General features: G+C 35.0%; 3 protein-coding genes across 3 annotated transcripts; all 3 read left to right on the top strand.

Moving 5' to 3' along the window:
- Nucleotides 1-1,257: 1,257 nt before the first annotated feature.
- On the top strand, nucleotides 1,258-1,736 carry LOC134229178 (complement C1q-like protein 4; the record flags this gene model as incomplete). The annotated part of the gene is made up of 1 exon (XM_062710882.1): nucleotides 1,258-1,736. A coding segment is annotated over one exon (479 nt), but the record flags the coding sequence as incomplete, so codon positions are not given.
- A 2,771-nt stretch (nucleotides 1,737-4,507) lies between these two features.
- Nucleotides 4,508-8,392, top strand: LOC134229180 (complement C1q tumor necrosis factor-related protein 3-like). The gene is made up of 2 exons (XM_062710884.1): nucleotides 4,508-4,724; nucleotides 7,875-8,392. Exons 1-2 carry the CDS (start codon nucleotides 4,508-4,510, stop codon nucleotides 8,351-8,353), a joined length of 696 nt encoding a protein of 231 aa, XP_062566868.1. The 3' UTR covers nucleotides 8,354-8,392.
- A 4,031-nt stretch (nucleotides 8,393-12,423) lies between these two features.
- Nucleotides 12,424-13,789, top strand: LOC134229179 (uncharacterized). The gene is made up of 2 exons (XM_062710883.1): nucleotides 12,424-12,808; nucleotides 13,217-13,789. The coding sequence occupies exons 1-2, from the start codon at nucleotides 12,427-12,429 to the stop codon at nucleotides 13,681-13,683; spliced, it is 849 nt and encodes a 282-aa protein (XP_062566867.1). The 5' UTR covers nucleotides 12,424-12,426; the 3' UTR covers nucleotides 13,684-13,789.
- Nucleotides 13,790-16,774: the final 2,985 nt, after the last annotated feature.

Raw genomic sequence — 16,774 nt, 5'->3', positions numbered from 1 at the left:
ACAATAATTCGACGTCAATCCTTGACGCCGTTTTCCTGCATTAAAATGCCATAATTTCCGAATTTATCCTTGCATACGCTTTTATTTATTTTGTGTATTGCTTACATGTTATACAGATATTAGGATTAGTCCTCGCACACCACTCAACTGATTAGGGTTAGTCCTTTTAGTTTTATTAATTTAGGGTTAGTCCTCGCACACAAGTAGAGATAATAGGGTTAGTATCGCACCCACCCAAGATATCTAGGTATCTGTATAGTTGTCAGGCCTACACACTTTTCGAGCGATTAGGGTTAGGTAAGTACCTATCCGAGAGACAAGGGTTAGTTTTTGCAGAATGATAATTATTAATGCTTATTTAAAATTTTGGCATGGTGCCTCATTGTAGTTTGCCGCATTAGTATTATGACGTCATAAACGTAAATTGTTTTCAGCACCATCGCGTTTTGGCGTGTCACACCATCGGGATTTGGCGTAGACCATCGGACTTTGGCGTGACCATCGGGCTTTGGAGTCCCGTCGCACTTTGGAGTCCTACATATTTTATTGATAATGTGCAAAGAAAAAGACTTAATTGGTAGAAAATTAACTGGAAGTTAAGGATTTTTATGAAGTTTCAAATTAGGTATTAAGTATATCTTTGGTAATTCAAACCTAGTTCATAGAAATGGAGTTTGTACATGTCAATTTAATTTAAATATATAAGAAAAAATTATATGAAAAGGAATAGTTTTAACTTTTTGTCTATGATTGCTTCTGACAATTCACTAGTACGAGTAAAATTGTAAAGGTTTAATTTAATAACACGTTTCTTATTGTATCATTATACCCCCCGCTTGAAAAGCGGGAGGGTATATAGTAATCGTTAATTCCGTCCGTCCGTCCGTCTGTTACGCTTTGGGGTACCCATCTCTTATCCGCAACTCCTCTTATACCACTGAATAAAATTTGATGAAACTTTCACAGAATTTTTATTATATATTGCCATTGTGCACCTCCTATTTTAATTTTTGATCCGACACATATTTTGGGTTTCCCATAGCAAAACATGGACACTGCCATTTATACACATATGGGAGGCGGGGGGTATCATTTAGTGAGCCCATTGCTCACAGTACCTCTAGTTTAATTTGCATGCATTAATCCGAGTTAGTACATTGATGCTTTATTATATAATAATAAATGAATCAATGAGCATAAAAACTAATTCAATGCTCATAGTGACCATTTATAAAATATCAATTGTGTCTATTACAGAATCCAACAAGCACCCAATACGAAGATTCCTTTCACCAGGTTTGGCCGAGGGTCATGTAGCCTTCTATGCCTATATTTCGAAAGACTTCGGTGGAGTTGGCGTGGATCACGTTTTTCTCTATGATACTGTAGTAACAAATTACGGAAACGCATACAGCCAACATTCTGGAGCATTCACGGCGCCCACCACGGGAGTGTATGCATTTTCCTACACTATCTATGCTTCCGGTGAACATGTTGCTGGGGAATCGGGCGACTATGGTGAAGTGTCTGTCCAACTGGTTCATAACGGTGTGTATAAAGGCTCCATTCATGCTGATACGGAAGCAAACTGGGAAGAGGAAATGTCAACTGGATTCGCCATTCTAATGTTACAAGCTGGAGACGTTGTGCTTACAATGTCAAAAGGTGTAGGTCAAGGATCCTTTCACAGCAACGGGTCGGGAAGATGGTCCTTTGCAGGGTTCCAGATTGCTTAAACAATGTGTTAAACAATAAAATAAATATAATTAAACTTTTATTAAATTGATGCTTCTTTCAGTTCGCTTATTAATCGGAAGGTCTAGATCTAGGTTTGCTTCTCGTTAGCTTTGCCTCGTAAAACCTACAGCGTAAACATATATATAGTGACTTTTCCTTTGACAAGCGCCCGGAACTAGAAGTGAAAGGCGCATTTTTTTTCAGTTGCAACATTAAATATTGAGAATCCGTGACACAGCAGGCGTTGACACGATGAAAAAGTCTCTCACTGCTCCATGGTCCTTTTGAAATATTTTCAACATCTTTTTAAACAGTAGCAGAACCATAATAAACGTCTATATGTACTGTATTTTAGACAATTTTTATACCAATGAAGCAAATTTTTAGATACAGTTCAAACAAGTACTGAGTCGGCCATGTAGCGCAGTTGTTAGAGCGTCTGCTCCAGAGTCGTGAAGTAAGGAGTTGATCGATCCTTACGTCGCTGGTTCAAATACCGCTGTGGGACGTGGGGACCGGTCATTCGGATGAGACTGTATAAACCGAGGTCCCGTGTCGCAGTAGAGGCTGGCACGAAAAAAGATCCCTCCCTGCTCAATTGCTCTGAATGCCGAGTATAGGAAAAAAATTGCAGCTTTCCAATGCAAGTGCTGGCGTCTCCATATGAGTGAAAAATTCTCGAGAGGGACGTTAAACAACATACAATCAATCAGTCAATTAAACAAGTACTAACTTTTTATAATAAAATTCAAATGACATAAATCATTATAATATTAAACGTATACAAGCCAATTTCAATATTATAGAAAAAGGCATCAATATCAAAAGCTGACCAGGAGTACTACCCTCCCCTAATTTATTCCAAGTCATTTACCTTGGAAATGTAGTCCAAGGCATCTCATCCAAATGTACTTCATATAAGTATGAAGATATTAAGATATGTCACTCGTGAAATTTGTTAAATCAAGGATTTTTTGAGAAGTATATTTTTGATAAGTACTCATAAAGTGTAACTAAAAATCGCAGAGAAAATAGGGGGTCAGTGTGCATCTTACTGATCTACCGTAAAATTAAGTTGACCTTTTTGCACTTAAATTTTAACTCTTTGGTAAATTACTTTAACCTTTATTATATTTTATCAGATGTACCATGGCAATAAATATAATCTTATTTTACGTAAAATGGTTTCAATAATATTTAGTGTATTTATGTATATAAAGGAATTTATGTGATCTAAATACGTAATAAATTGCATATTTTTATTAATTAGCAATTTGTTTGAATTTATGGGTCCCGAAGGGTTTTTCCGGGTTTTATACCTAAGCGTCCTCTAGTAACGGCTATTAGCCTTATCCTTATCAGAATAACATTTCGGCTCCAAAATGTGGTTTACAAATTTTACCCACCACCACCCCTTCAATCCTCCATAATTATTGTTATTGTAGAAAATACATGTACTAGTTTCTTTTATATAAGGTGCCTTTGTTATTGCATAACTTTTGTTATTGTAGAAAATAGATGTAATAGTTTCTTTTGTTTAAGGTACTTACTGTTAAATTTGTAGAATATATATGTACTAGTTTTCTTTTGTATAAGGTGTGGGATGTTTTTTGGGCCCCACCTTCTGCTGCATTCTGATATTGTAAAATCTGTAATCTCATTTGGCATTTGTAATAAATGCTCTATACACACACACACCCTCTTTATTATTTAACATGCTGCAGAACAGAGCTGCAAATGTGCTTCAGGTTCACATGAACCGAATTGTTCATCAGTTTCAGTATTTAAGAGCACATAATCATTGAAAAAATTTTGCAAAGTAATGCGCGTAATTTTTTATGTGACCTTTTTGCACTAAAAAGTAACATTTGGGGGTATCAAAAACTAAAAAGCAATAAAACATTTTCTCATATCAAACTTTTTACGACTTAAGTGCTGACCAGTCACAAGTATTGAGTAGTTTAAAATAATGAAAGAAAAAGTTGGGGTCAGTGATGTTAATTTTGAAATATTGGTCAAAATATGTGATTTTCAGGCGAAAAATGGTGTAAATTTTATTATGACTTCTTTCACATATCTTCATATTTTGGCAAAGTTTGTTGAGGGAAGGTGTAAAACTTGTTCTAAAAATATAAATTAAGACCTATATTAAATATTCCTAATAATATCCTAACGGAAATGTTCTCCGAGTAAAAATATGTGCGGCTAAAGTTCCACGATGTTAAATTTAATAAATGTGCAGATTTGCAGAATTTTCTGCTAAATATCCTTCCACCACAAAAAGTAGTCCCTCATAAATCTGGCTTCTTTGCAGATTTTTGAGCATTTTTTTTTCGTTGACTGTTAAAAAATTTACATTGTTGAATTTTAAAATGTCAAAAAAATTGAATTTTAATAAATAGTTTTGAAGTAAGAGGTTCTGCGTGAACTTTTCTTAAAAGTTGACGAGTGACATACCTTAAGTTCCTTTTAACATTTGGAACTGAACTCTGGATTATATTCGAAATGTATTATTTTGCATATCCGTGAAGTGCATCTACGGGTATTATAAAATGCCTAAAATAAATGTATAATGATCAGAGGGATAGGTACACTTTACCTGACGGCCATTGTTTGGAAAATTAGGTCTGTGATAAGAAATCATTTTAGACATAGTGCATTTATCAGCATGATTTGTTTTCAAAGAGTGTGTATTTTTGTACTCTGTTCTGCTTTTATAACTGAAGGGAAATTGGAAAATGAAGAATGGAAAATTCATATGGAAGAGAAAATGGAGGAAATGTTCCTATTGATAGAGAGACAAAATGCCGTCATTGAGAGACAATCTATAGAAATAAAAAATCTAAAAAGCAAAGTCCATTTCCTTGAGAGTAAATCTGGATTGGGTATTGTGGAGGACCGAACGGGCGAAGTTAATAACAACAAGATCAATAAAACAGAGGGGAATGTCGGAAATGTGGATGTTAAGAGACCAATGCATGACGCCGGTAGAGTTTCTATTTCATTTTTCTTCACATGGTGAAAGCCAATGAATATTCAAAGATTAAAGTTATTTAGATATTTTCCTTTAACGCTGAGACATACATTCAGGCTTCGTGATTTTATTATCATATTATATTAAATCAAACTATCAAACTGGATAACAATATCATCTATATGGATTGACAATGAACTCGGATAAGACACCTGCTGATCCTAATCATGAATGTAGGACTATTTTAAAACGGTGTTTATTGGAAAGGGGTGCATTGAACCATAAACTCCCGGAAGATTTAGTAATATGAGGGTTTTAATAACATCCCTACTAATGTGTTCGGAACCTTTTATTTTTCGGTATTCTGCAAATTAGAAGACCTCTCTGGCGAGAGTTAGCGAGACTTCAGCGAGATAGGGTAAATTATTCATGGAAATGGGGCTAGGAAGTGACTAGCACGTGGAGACATCGTAAACAGAAAAGTTATGTTGCGTTTCAGTTTTTACCACCCTAGAATCAGCTGATAATGTCTGTAGAAAAGTACTTCAATCAAACGATTTCTCTTACATTTATTCAAACTTAAATAAGTATTCTCTATAATGCAATTTTTTGCAGTCATGAATTCAAATTTCTTTTTGAAAAAATATTTTTGCATGGGAACCGGGACTATATTTTTTGGCGTCAGATTAGCAAATGAGGCACCAACATGATTTTAACTGACCAGCAGCTGAATGAGTATTGCATTATGGGTTACTACGAAAACTACAGGAATTTTACGCTTTAAAAAAAGGGGAAATCTTATTGTAAATAAAAAAAGCATTTTTAAAAATATTATGTTCATGCTCATAATGACAAACACATTTGTTCAATAAACGGTGGAAGTCTAGGTTTCTGAAAGTCATACTGCAAAAGCGATTTGCATCTGTATTAATTCCTTTGTTGTACTATCGGTGCAATCGCAACTTCTCGGGCTTTTCCGACTAGCGGAAAAACGACCTCGAATGTATATGGTAGACGCCATGACAACCCTCCCTTTTCACGATCTTTGAAATAAATGCATGGAGACCTTTCATCTGTGGAATATGGAGTTTAACTTTATTCAATGTAATGATATTACCTAAAATATACTATAGAAGGGACTTCTAACTCCTTCTATCCTATATTTGAATAAACAGGAAATGTATAAATTTTTAACATCCGGCGATGTTAATACATTCGAGGTTGTTTTTCCGACCTCTGACGGAATGATCCGAGATGATGCGATTGCTATCGGTGAATACAATTGCCAGGTGGATTCCCTGGCCAAACACGTGATCACGAACGTAAAAAAAGTTTTGTCCATTTAAATGCGTAATAGATGCTGCCCGTTTTCCTTACCCTTGAAGCGCTGGTGTTCTGAACTAGACACGAACTACATTTTATTAAACATTTTTTCCAGTAAACAATAAATTAAAAACGCCCGTAACATCTTTAATAGTTTCTTATCTTTTTATTTTGTTCTTAAGAACATTTTTTATTATTTTGTATTCCATTGACATGATCATAGATTGACCTGAACCACGTGTTCGAAGTAAAATGTAAACATGTATTTGACGTAAACGTTGCTATTCATTCCAACGATTGGTCAGTTGCTCGTGGTAAGATCCTCTGTACGCATTTATAACAATAGCCATATAAGACAAACAAAGTTTGATAAAACACATTTTTTACCAGCGAATCGGTCACTATTGAGCTCTTATTTTCGCCAAAAAGTATAAGATATATTGTTATTTTAACACCCCCTCCTTTAGCCAACCCCTTTCTGTTGAAAATCATGAAAGTCTTTCAGAAAGATCTGGAAACATTTATTACAGGACAAGTTTTCAAAAGAAACAGGCTATAGCAATACATGTATCCTATTTACTGCCAATTTTATTCATAAACCGGTTCTACCCTATAACCTTCGAATAGATTAACCTAAGCCACGTGTCTTGAATTTAAATCACAATAACATTAGTAGGGTGAATAAGTCGGACACATTTTTCGCAAAGTAATCCTTAATATCCGTAAAGAAAAATTAATTACGTGTTACAGGGTTTCAATTTTATCCAAATGAGGGTAATTATTCATCTGTAAAAGTTTGTCACTTGTTACATATGTGCTTGACTTTTTCTGTAAAAGTACAACTGTAAAAAAGACTGATCGCGAGACGTTTAAGAAAAATATTTTAATTTGAAGTGCTCTCTGGGCACATTCATTTCATTCATGAAAATATATGAAATTAATAATAAACATTGATTTAATAAAAAAAATGAGAAACATGTGTTTTTTTTCATTATGTCAAATAACATTTATTTATCACATATTATATTATTACAATTAATATGCACCTCTTACCAACTGTACAAAAAAATTGCAAAAAGAATACTCTGTTCTACCTAAAAAGAAAGGGGGGGTCACTAAGAGTGTTACAGAATGACCTCACGGGACAGCGGGTTGATGTTCAATGGCCAAATTTTGGTAAATGGAACATTAAAATATTTATTGTCTGACTTCGAGGGCATTATGTATTTTGTCGGATCCAAGAACCAAACTGTTTGCATGAGTCCGTTAAGCTGAAAGCAGACATTTTGGTTCTTGGATCCGACAAAACACCTGTTGCCTTCGAAGTCAGTCAATAAATGTTTTGCAATACTTTTCATTTTAATATTTTTTGACATACATGTATCTTGTACTGTCTTCCTTGGTGTAAACTAAACCCCCAGCTGCGTCACTATTCAACGAATGCAAATGAGATTAAGCCCCGGACACCTATTGTGTGACGTAAATTTACAATGCTCTCACGTTGAATCGATATAACTGTATAAAATATGGTGATCAAGCTGAAAAATTCGATGTTTTCACATTGATTTGATATGTTTGCAAGTAAATTAACTGTAAGAATATGGAAAATAAAACATTTTACATCGGTTAAAATTGAATAAGTATGAATGAACAAATTCTTATTTTCTTTGATTTGCATCGGTGAGTTAAGACAGTGGTGCTTATACAAATATATGTAAATGGAATGTATTATGAAAAAAAAGAGAAAAATTGAATGCATCAATGAACATGTGTACGCTGTACTTACAAAATCTAATGATTCAACACTTAAAAACTTTGGAATTTCAACTTTCTATTACAGAAACCAAAAGGAACCAAATACGAAGATTCCTTTCACCAAGTTCGGCTGAAGGTCATGTAGCCTTCTATGCTTATATTTCAAAAGACTTCGGTGGAGTTGGTGTTGATCACGTTTTTCTCTATGATACTGTGGTTACGAATTACGGAAATGCGTACAACAAACACACCGGAGCTTTCATGGCGCCCACCACGGGAGTGTATGCATTTTCTTACACCATCTATGCTGCCGGTGAACATGTTGCTGGAGAGACGGGCGCCTACGGTGAAGTGTCTGTCAAGCTGGTTCATAATGGTGCGTACAAAGGCTCTATTTATGTTGACACTGAGACGCAATATGAAGAAGAAATGTCAACGGGATTTGCCATCCTCATGTTGCAAGCTGGAGACGTAGTATTGACGAAGACAACATATAGAGGTCAAGGCTCCTTTCACAGTAACGAGTCCGGAAGATGGTCTTTTGCTGGGTTTCAGATAGCTTAAACAATGTATTACAGTATAAATATTATTAAACTTTCATGAAAATGACACTTCTTTTAGTAATAAATAAACAGGTAGCGATTTTTCCTTCACCAAGCCCCCGTAACTAGAATGAAATTCACCGGTCTTTTGGAAGAGACCTTAAAAACTTAGAATTCATGTCACTGTAGGCGTTCACACAATTAAGAACTCACTTCTCAGTGGCCCAGTGGGCGCTGCGTATATAAAAGTCTAAATTTAAAGCCCTTGACAGATACTGTAAACAGCTATTATTCGCGTCTTTTGTTCCAAATCGTGAGGTGGAATTCAATTCGCAACGATTAATTTTCGTGACTGAGGAAACAGTCCCTTCAAATGCGAAGCGAAATGAATTATTCGCGAGGTATAACGTAGGGTGCGTCATTAAAAAATTATTTGCTAACAGGGTTATAAAAAACCATATAGTTTTTTAAATGTTGACTTTAGACGAGGTAGTTTAAAACTCTGTTACATCAATTTATATCTCAGCAGTTTGATTTTAAAAACGAAGGCGTTCAAGGCATGCTTCTGAATATTAAACCATTAACATAAAAACCATATCCAGCCCTCTTTACTCCTCACTAAGATATTAACATTGAAGGCGAAACTTCAATAGTACTGTGCAACAATATATTAAAATTTTGCTCAATTTGTGCAAATTTGTGCAAAATGTTATGCGTGAAAAGAATAAAACACTTGTTGTGGCCTTCAACTCGATATTTAGATATCTCGACGACGTATTAACAATTATACAATAGTTATTTCCATTCGTATGTCGATACGATATATCCTAGTGAGTTTGAGATAAAAGATACCACACATCTGTTTCATATTTGGATATTTTACTTTAAAATAGCAATCTAACAACCAAGCTCTATGATAATTGTGATGACTTTAACTTCAATCGTCAACTTCCCTTACTAATGCAGAAATATATACCTTCCTCACCTGCATACGGAATTTATAAAATTGAGTTGATTCGATACACAAGAGCATGCTCTACGTATGAGTAAGTTCTAAAACGAGGTAAATTATTGACATACAAGTTGATGAAACAAGAATATGAGCAGTCTCATGAAAAAGTCATCATTTCGTAAGTTCTATGGTCGAAACAATGACCTTGTCAGTAAATACAATTTATCATTGAGTCAAATGCTGACCGACGTTTTTCATACTAATTATTAATCCATAAATTATACACTGAATTGAGGTCGGATTTTCCCGTTATTTCCCGATAATGACAAGGAGAACACGGCGGGTGATTAAAGATTCTTTATATGTATTCCTATGTTAAACTTTGATACCCCACTCTGGCCCCACCCTAACCCCGGGGGTCATAATTTGAACAAACTTGAATCTACACTACCCGAGGATGCTTCCATATAACCATGATCAATCATTGCTTTGCTGTTCATGAGAAGATTTTTCCTATGTTTTCCTTTGTTAAATTTTGATCCCACATTGTCCCCCCACCACCACCACCACTGAGGTTTATGATTTGAACAAACTTGAATCTACACTTTCAGAGGATACTTCCATATAACTATGACCAATCACGCCTACGCTATACTTGAGAAAAAGATTTTTAAAAGATTTTTCCTCTGTATTTCTGTGTTAAACTTTGATACCCCATTGTGGTCCCACCCTATCCCCGGGGGTCATGATTTGAATAAACTTGAATTTTTGCTACCAAAGGATGCTTCCACACAAGTTCCACATTTCCTGGCCCAGTGGTACTGGAGAAGATTTTTAAAGATTTTACCCATGTATTCCTATGTTACATGTAAACTTTGATACCCCATTGTGGTCCCACCCTATCCCCGGGGGTCATGATTTGAACAAACGTGAATCTACAATACCTGAGGATGATTCCACATGAGTTTCATATTACCTGGCCCAAGAGTTCTTGAGAAGAAGATTTTTAAAGATTTTCCCTATGTATTCCTATGTAAAACTTTGATCAGCCATTGTGGCCCCGCCCTACTCCTGGGGATCATGCTTTGAACAAACGTGAATCTACCCTACCTGAGGATAATTCCACATGAGCTTTCCTGGCCCAGTGGTTCTTTAGAAGAAGATTTTTTAAAGATGCCATTAAGTTTTCATTAATTCATAATTATCTCCCCTTGGAAAAGGGCGTGGCCCTTCATTTGAAAAAACTTGAATCCCCTTTATCCAAGGATACTTTGTGGCAAGTTTGGTTGGAACTGGCCTAGTGGTTCTTAAGAAAAAGATGAAAATGGGAAACGTTAACGACGACAACAACGACAACGACAGACAAATGACAAATTTTGATCAGAAAAGCTCACTTGAGTCTTCGGCTCAGATGAGCTAAAAAGGAAAATCAGCGACGGAACATATGGAGTCATACCATACTCATAGACTAGAGTTGCTCATTAATATATATACATGAACATGTCTAGTCAGTAAAAGTCCGAATATTTAACAGATTTTGTACATATGTACTAGCATTTCATAGATTTCGTTGTCGATTTGATCCGTTGATAAGAGGATATTCATTCCTCCAAGGCACCTGATCAAACCTCTTGACTTTACACAGAGTGTGATTTATGCACTGAATTTAGATTTGTATTGTTCCGTAGTTTCTCGCTCTTTTAATTACACATGTACGAGGGTTGTCCCGTAAAATCGTGGACAAAGCGTTTTTCTCGAAAAGTAGTGGGCGCACTAAGCTGAAAATTTCAGTAAATGTTTATTTATCATATTTAAGTGCATGATAATTTTTTGATAAAATATAGGAAAAAATAAAGATTTTATTATGCTTGAATGTGCACGAGGTATTGTCCTACGGCGCACGGTCAAAAAACCAAGGTTTTCTGAAAGAATACACAAGTTTGAATTCAAAATAAAAGTTTTAAATACATAAGATTTGGATTAAAATTATCCTAATTCAATTCCACAATCAATTTTGTAGTCTTTGTAAAAATTTTAAGGCATTTGCTTAATTTTTGGCAGTTTCTCGAGCATTCGAAATGGGAAAGTGGTAAACACAACACACGAAAAATGACGACGTTTTATGACGTTACGGCGCACCGGAGAACAGTTCAGTTTTATTTGGATGTTGAAATGAACCTTTAGAGACTTGAAATGATCATAGAAGAAAAAAGATTATAAAAATATCACCATATCTTAAGTATACAAATGAAATAGGAGTTTTCTTAGCGAAGTTTTTTTTATCGAGTCCCTGGGGAGTACAAAACATACGGACAAACTCCTAATGTAATAGCAAAAGACGCTGTCACAGTAGACCGCCGATATGAGATTTTCTATTAGTTGAATGATGGTGAGAATATTGTCCGTAACTTACTAATGAATCTTCAGAAGATGGCATGAGGGTGCCAGTTGGTTCTTCGACTGTTTATGGAGACGAAAGAATGTGTATCAATGAAATTCCTAAATCTAAGTCGGACTCATCCAACTTCATTTTCAGCAAAGATAAAACGTGACGCTGTTTTAGACACTTTGACGTTATAATCCGTGCGCCGTAAGGTGATACAATACATTGCATAAAATCTCATAATTTGTTTATTTATGCATATATTTATCTGAAATTTGCTTTGTATATTGCTAAAATATGTACTAAATAATAGTGAAAATTTCGGAACGCAGTTCTGTTTATTTTTCACACTAGACAACTTGTCCACGATTTTACGGGACAACCCTCGTATATAGATCCATGAGTGATCATTCAATACTTACTTTTGATGTGGAGATAAAACTGTTAGGTTACAAATATTTTTATTAAGTGAATCATTCGTTTAAAAAATTAGTTTGCCAAGAACTTTGGGGGAAAAGGGGTTTCAGTAGTAGACCTAAAGAAATTTTTGTTACATGCCCTTATTCATTTAATAAAATTTGATAAAACAAATCACATCCTGTTTTCTTTTTTTCGGAAAACAGATGAAGGGGTCTCAATATGTTGCAACGCTTACATATGTGAATTCGTATCGATGGCATGTTCCGGAAAGTGCATATTTTAAAATTGTTCAGTGAAAAGTATCCATCAAATAACGTCTGTGACTGTTGAATTAAAGTTGATGGTCTGTAAGAGGAACATTTCTAGTTCATTGCATTATAACAACATGGGTTTTCTTCAAAGGGTGTTTATTTTTGTGCTCTGGTCTGTTTTTGCAACGGAAGGAAGACTGGAAAATGAAGAATGGAAAATTCAGATGGAACAAAAAATCGAGGATATCCTATTATTGATAGAAAAACAAAATGTCTTAATTGAAAAGCAGTCCAGAACCATTGAAAGACAGTCGATAGAAATAAAACATCTAAAAAGCAAGGTCCTGTTACTCGAAAGCAAGATAGGATTGGCACCTACAAACAACCAAACGGACAATTTCACCAAAGCAATGAACGTCACAGAGAGAAATTTAAAAGATAGAAATGGAATGATCTACATGCACGATACAGGTATAGTTGATAATGCTTTAGCTCAGCTGAACTAATAGCTCTCAGATATATTTGTAAAAAAAAACGGTGTTGTGTCCTATCTTATTATAAAACGATTCTTTTCCCAAAATTTCCATTTTCTCATGTTGTAGGTAAATCTTTAGGTATTACTGGTAAAATCTTTTTACTTTATGATCTAGACAACTCGCTGATATTGTGTAATATATTTATTAATAATAATAACTGGTCTAAAGATATACATTAAGATTTTTACTTTCAATTATATCATTTTAGGCTAATTCACTGTTTTCAGTAAATACGACAACAAACCACAAAATGAACTTTAAAAAACATCTTTTTGAACTAATAAATATTTATATTTTGAAATCAATAAATGTAGGACTCTTGATTCATTTGTGTATATTACAGAAGCACAATTGCGGGGAACACGTAGATCTCTTCTACAAAGTAATGTTGCCTTCTATGCCTACATTTCCAAAGACTTTGGAGGAGTAGGTAAGGGTCACGTTTTTATCTACGATACTGTGATAACGAATTACGGAAACGCGTACAGCCGACACACCGGAGCTTTTACGGCACCTGCTACGGGAGTTTATGCCTTTTCTTACACTATATATGCTGCCGGTGAACATGTGGCTGGAGAGTCGGGCGACTACGGTGAAGTGTCTGTCAAACTGGTCCATAACGGTGCGTACAAAGGCTCCATCTATGCTGATACGGAGGCAAATTGGGATGAAGAGATGTCTACGGGGTTTGCCGTCCTTATGTTGCAAGCTGGAGACGTCGTGCTGACAATGACAACAGGTGGAACTCAAGGCTCCTTTCACAGCAACGAGTCTGGAAGATGGTCTTTTTCTGGGTTTCAGATTGCTTAAACAATGTATTGCATAATAAATAAAAGTATACTTTCGTTGTAAAGACACCTATTCATATTGTAAAATCTTTGCATGAATTATTCACTATTAAAAAGTAATGCCTTTATTGCTTCGTTGAACCTATCGTGACGCGGACCTTTATTTTTGCTATACACCAATATATTGCAATTCTGGTGACAGATTTAGAAAAAATTAAAAAGACTTTGAAATCCTGAATCCGCAGTCCTTAAATTACCCAAACTTATGATATATCGTGACCGTTCTACGAAACCTGTTGCAGTTGCATGTCTTAATTTTATACTCTTAACTCTCCCCGTACATATTGTAACTCTTTAATGCGCGAAGGTGAGAAAATAAAAAGAACTTGTGAATTTGAATTAGTTTGGAACCGCTTAAAGGGCTTTCATATCCTTGTGTCTTTTCTAGCCCGGAGCTTTTTAGTATGTAAAAGGTGAAGATAAGAGCGGTTATCGCTCTCAAAAATCTATGGACAATACAAATATGAGACGATGACATAAAACACGGACCCCTGGATATTACAAAGGTTCGATCAGATGCCCGAGAGGAGCAAGCATTCCCTGTTGACCGGTCACAACTGCCGTGAGACTTGTGTATTGATCAAAGTCGGAACTTTCCGTTGTCAGAATTCAGTATTAAACAAGTGTCTGCTTTAGAGTTGCAGAGTAAAGAGCTGATCCTTACATCGCGGGGTCGAATTCAATGCAGGACGTGAAGACCGCTCCCTCGGATGAAACCGAGATCACATGTCGCAGTAGGTGGTTATATACGAAAAAATCCCTCACTGCTAAATGGCCCTAATTGTCGAGTATAGGTATAAATTTGCAGCGCAATCCATTGGCAAATTGTTTCTTCTCCGTACATGAGTGAAAAAATCTCGAGATGCACATCAAACATTAAACAAACATAACTAATGAAAGTTGACGATTGAAAAAGCAAAGTCATGCATTTTAGTTACTAAATATCCTTTACCGTATACAGTCAGTAAAACATTCAAATATGACAGAGATGTGACAGATTCTTAGTGCTCTTTATTTCAAGTCTACATGAAAAAAGTCTGAATGAAAACTAAAAAAAAGTTATCATTATATATTGATAACAATTAGTCTAGATATACATGTATCTCAATGACAAACTGAAGGCCATAACAATATTTGTCGTCTTCTCCTGTACAATTTTTTGAATAAATTTTGTTCATAGGAATATAAAAACTGGTCAGCTGATAAAGGAGCACAATTTGTGCCCATCGAAATTCCAAGACTCGCATTATTCACATTATTCACAATTACATGGTAAATTGCATTGTATCATTTTGCCATAGCCTTTTGTTCACTTTCCAGTAAAAATACATGCATGCTATTTTTACAACCACTGATATTTTTATGCATACATCCAGGAGTGACATCTGCTCTGAAGGTTAGCTTTGGGTAGAAGAGTGTTGATTTGATTTTATTCCGGTTTATAGAACCAAAGGAATTAAATTTATTTGTTATATGATTATTATTATCATTTGGAAGAAGATATTTACATCCTGTTTTATTTCGTTCAAAATACAGATTATAAGCTACATGTAGGGACTCAATATGTTGCGAAGCTAAAATAAACAGATGTAAGTCGCAACAGTTGCATGTCCGGAAAGTGCATAAATATTTTCAAAATGCGCAGTAAAAATAAAAGATCAGATGGACACTCTGGTGAAATATAAATGACGGTCAGTTTAGTCAGGACTATAAAAACGATTTTAGTCTACATTTTAACAATAGGTTTTCTTTAATGAGTTCCGTTTTTGCATCTTAAGGAAGATTAGAAGAAGGGGAATGGAAAGATGATTTGGAACAAAAAGTTTGAGCAAATTTTCCAATTGATAGAAAGGCTAAAATTGGTCATTAAAATGCGGTCTTTAAAACAACATAATTTTATGCAATTTGATATGAGAAGTAAAGTTATATAGTTGTAAACAAGCTCAAAATTCCATTTGGAACAATACAGATTTGAAGGAGAGCAAAAACGGACCGCCTAAATCCTCAGAGGTGGAATCAAGTGACATTGAGGAGTGAGCATCCTCTGTCGACCAGTCACACTCGCCGTGATATATGTCTAATTTATATATATACTTCTCATGATTAGACAAATAGAAAAATCCGTAGATAATTCAGTGTGAAAATAACGACCTAACAATTTGTATATATGTAAAACGCTAGACAACATTTTAAACGATAGTTTTTTTTTTCTAAGAAGGACATTGTACATGTATCAACCGTATAATTTGGGGAAAAGACTTTAAACGGGGATTTTTATATCCCTTTATTATCAACTTATCTGGTAGAATCGGAAAATTAATTAGTTATTGTTTTTATGCGCCCGCATCGATAGATCGGGGCGTATATTGTTTTTGTTCTGTCTGTTTGTCTGTTTATCTGTTTGTTTGTAAGTTTATCTGTCTGTCTATTGTCAACTTCAACCTTCGCCATAAGATTTGAACCATGAGAGATAACAACTTCATATTTGGTATGCTTACTCCACTAATAAAGCTCTTTTAAATGACATCAAGCTCAGTGACCTTGTGACCTTGACTGTGACCTTTATGCAAAAAATAAGACAGAAACTTCATATTTGGTATGCATACTTCAAATGACACCAACGTCGATGACCTGGTGACCTTGACTGTGACCTATATGCTAAAAATATCTTTTTCGAACGTACGCCATAACTTTTAAACCAATAGAAATAGAGACTTCATATTTGGTATGCATACATCACTAGATAAGTTCTTTCAAATGACACCAAGGTCATTGACTTTGTGACCTTGACTTTGACATATGTGCTAAAAATAGCTTTTTCAAACTTTGTTGCCGCCGGGCGCATAGTGTTTCACAAACACATCTTGCTTAAATGATATATTCGAAAGGCGATTGATTTAAATTGAATCAATGAATGTGCAGTTACAGAAAAGTAGAACAAAATTGAAATATTTTTTGTAACTCTGTTTATCTCAACTTATTCACAAAAAAAAATACTATATTTCCATTTGAAGCTAATGTTATATTTCTTCATTAAAATTAATGTTGGTAAG

This window comes from Saccostrea cucullata, unplaced genomic scaffold (genome assembly GCF_032062105.1).
Source record: "Saccostrea cucullata isolate Sc308-1 unplaced genomic scaffold, CSIRO_AGI_Scuc_v1 ctg5046, whole genome shotgun sequence".
NCBI lineage: Eukaryota > Metazoa > Mollusca > Bivalvia > Ostreida > Ostreidae > Saccostrea > Saccostrea cuccullata.
Note: the sequence above shows the minus strand (reverse complement) of the source record. Positions and strands in the feature narration are given on the sequence as shown.